This window comes from Mya arenaria, chromosome 5 (assembly GCF_026914265.1).
Source record: "Mya arenaria isolate MELC-2E11 chromosome 5, ASM2691426v1".
In the NCBI taxonomy this organism is placed as follows: Eukaryota; Metazoa; Mollusca; class Bivalvia; order Myida; family Myidae; genus Mya; species Mya arenaria.
Genome location: NC_069126.1, coordinates 13,923,889 through 13,932,196, shown reverse-complemented (window position 1 = coordinate 13,932,196; position 8,308 = coordinate 13,923,889). Strand labels below are relative to the sequence as shown.

The 8,308-nt window shown below is 35.3% G+C and overlaps 1 protein-coding gene across 1 annotated transcript; it reads left to right on the top strand.

Annotated features, from left to right (window-relative positions):
• Positions 1-2,093: 2,093 nt before the first annotated feature.
• Positions 2,094-7,218, top strand: LOC128235462 (uncharacterized). Its single transcript, XM_052950282.1, has 5 exons — positions 2,094-2,124; positions 4,726-4,870; positions 5,110-5,217; positions 5,425-5,502; positions 6,429-7,218. The coding sequence occupies exons 1-5, from the start codon at positions 2,094-2,096 to the stop codon at positions 7,216-7,218; spliced, it is 1,152 nt and encodes a 383-aa protein (XP_052806242.1).
• The last annotated feature ends 1,090 nt before the right edge of the window (positions 7,219-8,308 follow it).

The window sequence follows — 8,308 nt, the reverse complement described above, 5'->3', positions numbered from 1 at the left end:
GCCATGCCAGGCATGTACAGAAGTTGTCAGTTCCTTGCAGAGGTGATTAGGCACCTAGTACTGGTTAACCGTCTGATGGTCTGCCCAGGATAAGCGTGCGGTGGTTGAATTGTCACTCTGGGACCCTTCAATGTGCTCACGCCGGGACCCGATGTATAAACTACTAACAGCAACACCAGTACGGAAATATTTATGAAAAAGAATGGGTAAACTGTGTCCTCGCACAAATATGTTGTTGTTCCAACAATACAATACTTGAATATTAATTACCGTTATGGGCTTATCAGCAAATGTATTTCATTCTTTTGGCAGCCATTGGACATAAAACACAACAATAGAGTTTAAACTCGTTTCTTCCAAAATATATCAATACTTATGTAAAAAAACTCCAGCCTGTACAATTAAATAACCACACAAAATTTGTTCTTTGGTAATGTTGTCATTATTTTTGAATACACTGTGACCAAGACAGTTAAAGGTCTAGTTTAAGGAATGTTTGGCATGACAATCCCCTGCTGTGCATCTCCTGCTAATTGCACTGATGTCACAGTAGGGGCGAGTTTCCTGTTTATTGGCTTGTGGCCATTCAAGCCCATTCCTATAATAAAACCTCCAAAATTGCACAGCAGGATATTCAGATCAGGGATCTGATAAGACAAATAGGCAATTAGACTAAGATCAATATACAGAGGTTGTGTACAATACACGGTTGTTGTTTTGCTGTTGTTGTGTGTTTCTAGGGGGGTCACTTATAGGATTAAACAAGGCCTTTAAGGATATATAGCCATTTGTGTCTAATGGATATCACTTATCGAAGCTCAAGTGCGTTTGAATGGCAGACTTATAATTCACACTGCAATACTAAAATGTTGGGGATAACAGATATCTTGTTCAATTTATGTAAGGGTGGAAGGCCGAAAACTGTCCATTATGTCAGAGAAAGAACAATCAGAGGCACTCAGTGCCGATGCTTTTATTTCGCTGACATAATGGACAGTTTGGGGCGTTTCACTAATTTTAAACACGTAAACAACGAGGTTCAACTCATGAATCTCATGGCGCTATTGACAACTTATTTAACAGTGTCAAACCCATTGAAAAAATACTTATCATGTGAATATCTTAAGCAAATCAAAATAATTTTGCGCTTACATAGATATAAATTGTAAATAATTAATTTATTTATTATATAAACTTATCTTCAAAATAAAACTTCTGCGGATCTTTAACAAGCTGTTATCATAATGCATTATTCACAACATATAAACTATTCTCTAACGGCTGTGTAAAACTCAGTCACATCTTTATTGGGCATTGAGTAATGTTACAACCTAAAATTGAAAAGGACATGTAATAAAAAAAATAGCATTTTTATAATTGTTCATTTAACCTCAATAAAAAGGTTTAAATGTTATTTTTTTTCAAACAATTGCATAGTTATTAGATTTTTGATAACATTTACAAGAATTGTTTTTGTCAATACACGTCTTGATTCTACAGTATGTTAACCTCACCATACTAGTATTTTTACTGACTGCGCATTATTTAAACAATGACTGTCCATTATCAAAATATTAGACAGTCCATTCTTTAAATATTGGACAGTCCATTCTTTAAATATTGGACAGTTAGAAAAATAAAGTACGGAACGCAGTACAATAAACCATGTCGAGTACAAAAGGAACAATGGATGACGTCACAAACATGTTTTAACTATGTATACACACTATTACACCGGCATTGTTCCGATAACAAACAGAGTATGAACGTTTGATCTCCGACCATATAAACCTTTAGAACAGCAACTTCCATGGGAGATAGCTTACATACATTAAAATGGAGACTTATAGTTATTGTCACCTGAACATTATTCTGTGTTTAATGAAGCTTGTGCAGTCACAACCTTTTATTACCAAAGGACTTGCGCGAGCACATTCATTTTAAATGAACATTTTCTGATGTCATGTCCGGATCAATGCTTCTGTAAATAATACATTATCTTCTGTTTCTATCGTACCATGAACTATTTATTACTGTCCCCTGTTGCTTAGTGATTCTGGTCCACTGGTGGTTATGTACACAAAAGAAACCCGATGGCTGGTCAAAAATCTAGCTGTGAGAGAGGTATTGAAATGTTTATAAACAGAACAGATAATTTATTAAGACTTGTATGCTCGCCGAATGGATATAACCCGATGGCTAGGTTAAATAAGTTCAACCCGATGGCTAGATTAAATAAGTTCACCCCCCCCCCCTTAAGACTTGTATAAAGTACATCATATTCCTAGCCATATATATACTATAGTAATAATTGAACACACATGAAAACACAGGTAATATAATAATCAGTCAATTAGAATACACATGTATGGATATATTTTAAATTAGGTGTTGATAGACATAAAACAATGCAAATAATATTAAAATAAGAGTTTTTTTGACGAATTTTGAATGTTTTTTATGTAAGTTTCCAAGATTTAACTGTTTGTGTGTGGTAAACATCAAGAAATTAAATTTCCGTTCAATTTTATGAATATGTAGATATTTAACGAAATAGATACTGACATATTTACACGAAAAACTACAGAAACAGGTACAGTAGCCAAAAAGTTAAACATAAACTCCGTATATTGGCACAGGGTAAACGCCAAAGACATAGAACACAAAAACAAACAATCACAAACAAGAAACATTGAACAACAGCACACAACTCCACAAACTACACAGGTTATAGCTCCTATATAAAAAAAACTAGGTGTATTTATCAAGAAGTGATAGGTACCGCATTGGAACGGTCAGTAAAATTCAAATTTACTGGTGGTTTAAAACAGTTTGTGTGCACAACCTTGCTCTTATCCCACCACTCACGAATAAAATAAAAACTTAAAAAGGTAAATCTTATCAAGTATGCATTAATTTAAGGAAACCTAATAATATAACAAACTATAATAAACTAAAAGGTGAATCCCATGTACAATGAAACCAATTTTAAAAGATAACATATACAGTAGTTTTATTTCGGTGTTAATTCTCACTAAACAAAACGTTTTAACATGTATAGGAATTGTTTAATGATCAAATTCAATTTAATCGTGTTTACATACGTCATCAATTAAAATTATTGAGTATTTTCAGTGTGCAATTACCACGTGATAAATTGTGTCATAAATGTAATTTCGGCAGGCAACATTTTGCTTTGAATGAAGACTTAGATAACTTTAATATTTATTCACCATTTTAAATGAAACAAACCACAGACTACGTCGTTTACAGAGCCCGCCCCGTCAGCAATTAAATGAAACATAGCACAGTCTACGCCGCTTACAGAGCCGGCAAATTTCATCATGGGTGTCTGTGATTTTGGTTTGTGGTCACCAAGTCGGACAAGTGGGTTTCCTCCGAGTACTCCTGTTCTCAACCAACACAAGACCACACTCTCACGTAACATCGTGCAAACGAGATTGATATAATGATGTAATAACTTGTATCACACAATCGTTGTGAAATAGATAAGTTTAAATTAAATCAAATTTCATCATCCTCGGACGAAACGGAAATCAATAACGATGAATATGTCAACAATAACGAATAGGAATCAGAATCAGAATCAGAATAAGAATCAGAATGTATTTTATTTGGATTTAAACATGTAGTTTATCATCCATAAACATGTAACAATAATATGTAAAAGTCAATAGGGAATAAAAAGAACCCTCATTAACTTGGATAGATGGAGATGAACTGAGCGACTGGTCCCTCATTGTACCTTCGCGCCAAGATATCACAAGACTAAAAATTCACTATGCGGTAGCGACTAAGTCGAAAAGGGCGGAGTTAGTGAGACAAATGAATGCAAACACCAATTCAGTTAGTGTAATCTGAACGGTGAACACTTATATTTACGTATATTCACTTCCCAGTGTCTCTACTTTCGACCTGTTTGCATCTGCTGCAAATTCAAGTTGGATTTCATATCATAACCATACATTTGTAAGAAAGAATTTTCCTGGTGGAGCTTGACCGTCGGTCTTTCAGCTAGGTCGGCTACCAAATTAGTGTAATTTTCAAGTTGTTAATCTTATGGCAAACTGCAATACTTAAGCCATTCGTTTCTGTTTAATTCAAAGGAATCCAACTGAGTTTAACAACTACGAAAATCTTTAGCGATTGGTGACCGGTTTTTTGTCTTAATTAACTTAACTTGTGCAGTATACTGACATCATACCATTAAACATATTGTGTGGGTTTATTTTCTATCGACTTTGATATTATATTATTTATAATAATAATAAACAATTTACTTTCTTTTACTTACTTATTATTGTTGGTATACGTGCATGATAGGTAAATTATATAACACACAGATTCAGATTCCATATGTTTGTGTGTATACTGTTAACACCATCACCAAAGACAGACCCATCATCATCAACATCCTCCTCCTCCTCCTCATCATCATCATCATCATCATCAACCACATCATCATCATCATCATCATCATCACCACCACCACCACCATCATCATCATTATATGTGTTGTCGTTATCCTTATTGACAAGATGACGACACTAACGACGACTACGATTGTGATGGTGACGATAAAATGATAGTATTTTGTTTCGATGCATAACCCGTTATTATTTCCATAATACACCGAAAAGGTATTCTAATGATATTTTGTTTGGGTTTAAAACAACAATTTAAAAGAAACATATTGTTTTCAAGATTTCACGGAAGGAGACGAATTGGAGTCGGTGGAAGTCGTGGCCGACGAAAAATCCCGAAATCCTCCAAAGAAAAAGTACCACCTCCTAATTAACTCGTACATGAACAGCGGGTCTCGCTTTACAAGCAGTCTATTTGGTTTTAGGTGAGTCTCTATCAACTCAGTTTCTTCCTATTAACAGAAATGACACGTAAGATTAGTTCAGTTATAGACGATTTAAACATAACTGCTTCAAAACGAAACATATCAAAATGCTTTTAAAACGTTTTTTTTAATCAACACCTGAATTTTGAATACACGTAGATGTGAAAGAAAAATATTTTCATTTATTTTTTATAAAATCCAGGTTATAAATGTATAAATATGAAATTGATGTTTTCCAGATCGGACTCTTTCTACTTCTATGAACCTTTATGGAATTTCCATATCTGGGAGTACTACCACGAGCCCAACTACGTCTGCAGCTCCATAGACGGTTCATCAAACTGCAGGTGCGCTGTTAATCAATTAAATATTTTTGGACAGAATACACCTACAGATTGATACCTTTTCTGGTAATGAGTTTAACATTGTAACAGTAGATTTTTGTCTGGTCCTTCTTGTGTTTAATTAAACATGTTAGCTAAAACTCGGAAACTGTTTTAGCTAAACAAAATTTGGTACACTTGTCAACATGAAATGCGTGTTTCTATTTACAGAGCGCTGTCAACTACTTATGTAAACGCCCCAAAGCCAAAAGAACGCGTGAAAAAGCCGAAGGTCACCAACGTCAAAACGTATTGGAGCTATTTATTTTTTATATATATATTGTTTACGATCAGCTGTATAATTTAATGTAATAGAATAGTTGTAAGTTAAAATCATTTATATATTTTCCAGAGAAAGAGAATCGAGTAATACAGCGTTTTAACGTAAAAATGTCATATCTTCGATGATAATATGTGCTTTGGATATAGTATTATATAGTTCATTTAATATGTTTAGTCACATAAAACTTAATAGATATATCATCAGTGACAACACACACACAAACACGCGCGCACGCGCACGCGCGCACGCGCGCACGCGCACGCACGCACGCACGCATGCACACACATGTGCCCCTGTATGTCACAACACCCAAACCTCTAGCTTTTATAAATACTAGGATTGAGTATTGCCCCTTTATGGACTGTCAAAAACAACAACAGTATTCCACTAGCATCCGCTTGTGTAGGTCTTAATAATCAAACTTAATAATCATAAGCTTATAATATACACACCATGTGATATAAAAAAGTACATTTAAAAAGAATATTGATGCTTAATTTTAGCATATATTTAAGCCCGACAATATCGATTCACCCTAATTCCTATTCCCAAAAGCTGTGTTTTATAACGCAAGTAAATAGAGGATGCCACTTACAGACATCCTTACGATTAAAAACGTGATTATTTGACAAATATTTAACGTGTTTGCTTGTCCCCGTTTTAATTTGAGCAAGCGAATCTATTTTAAGGGTGTTTGCCACAGATACCAAATCCTTACGTGGCGCGTGTTTTTGGTCATTGGTCATTTTTGTGACATTATTATAAGTAAAAAAACCCACTCATTTGCGGTTGATATTTGTCCGAAATATCCAACAAAATCTTGTTATCATATGACGTAAAATCACGTGGCATGTACACCCCGAGATAATCTAAACCTGTCTTTCTGATTCAGGGACTCGACCATTACGGGGCTAATGAATGACGTTCTAGAAGATATATACTCATGTGACTTCACTCGAATCGAGAATCTCGTGGTTAGCGGCGTGCACGACCTGGAAAGCCTCGCTGGACCAAGCTGGGCAAAATACAAGAGTTGTGTTTTGGCGAGGAAGCCGAAAGTAACATGTTTGAAAGAGCAGGAGCAGAGATGCAAAGCAGCAACGCACATTGTTACAAAAGTGTTAAGAATAACCACAGGATCCCTTCAACCATTATTGGAGAGAAAACCAAATTTGAAAGTGATACAGCTGTTTCGAAATCCGTTCGCTGTTATAAATAGTAGGACGCACAGTAAGGGATATCCTGTGAGAGATTTTACAGCAAATGCGGCAAACCTATGCAAGAAAATGCACTGGGACTTCACCGGCGCTTTAGAACTTCAGAAGGAATACCCAGGAAGGGTGAAAATCATATTCTATGAAGATCTCAAATCAGACGTAGAGGGAAAAATGAAGACTTTGACGGATTTTATCGGAATGGATTATGATGTAAATGTGATTAAGAAATATAACACAGTGAAGACGAATGTTGCTAAAGCGAACACACCATCTCTAGTGAAAGAGAGAAAAGAAGACAATGCCCATTGGTGGAGGTCACATATGTCTTTTCCCACGTACCAGAAAACACTGGATAAATGTAGGGAGGTTGTTAAAGAGTTTAATTTAACAGTTTTTACTGATAGTAAAATGTTGACTCAGTCTAACATTTCTGAATTGATTCTACCAAAGTATTTGACAATATGAGTGTAATGTTAGTTTATTGAATGTATTAGCGACGAGGAATAATAGCGTTGGCGGGAGTAGTACCAACGATGCGAATGGGTTACAACGATAACGGGAGGAGTAAGAACGGTTATGGAATCGTTTACAACAGCGATGGGTGGGGTAGTGACGGCTAAGGGACTGGTAACAACCTTGATTATCCCCTTGACCATTATTAAAATACTTGTTTAGTTAAGATTAATATGTAGTCTTTTTAAGATATAACACTGACATAGCTGAAGCCCTCCGGGATGCGCTCATTGAGTTAGGTAGTTAACTAATTAAATGTTTAATAGAAATGTCATTAGTTAAGTTTAAAAAGACGTCAGCTTAGTTATTGTCCTTGTTGGCGAGTGGACATTAAAGTATAAATTTTCAATTTCTTCGTGACTGAACCGGCGTGGATTCGCTCTCCACAACAACCAGTTTTTTTCTCAACTTTTTTTCTACAATTTGGTTTCAAACAGTAAAATAATTATAATAAAAGTGTTTTCAGCTGCACTGCCGGGAAAGCTCATTTTTGGTGTCAAAACATGAGCGAGTCTCTTTCAGGGGTCTGCTGAAGGGATATGGACATTTGCATAGTAGACGGGCGTTCAAATTTCTACAAAGACAATGACAGACACTCAAAAGGACTTCATGCTTACAAAATATTCAAACACTATTAAACGGCGCATGATTAAGTATTGAATTAAATGGTATCACACACTTTAGCTATTTGTTTATAGCAAGAATAAGATATTAAAAACGTAAACTTAACTTGGCCTTTTAAAGTAAGAGAGATGCTGCAATGGTTCGAGTTCGATGAGATCTCGGAATACCCCGATTACATCAAAATAATGGAATGTATACCAGCGATCCGCAAAAAATCAATCATGTTGTCATTACAATAATATATACCTCTGTTGATATTTGGAATTGGTTCATCATTGTAGGTTTTCTTTCAAACCAATCGTCCATACATACTCTAATAGCTGATGTTCTGTGGCGGCTATCAGAAACTTAACCTCTTCTAAAGGGATGCGTGTTAAGATTATTTGTTCTTGAAGACGTCAAAGAACTACGTCATCTA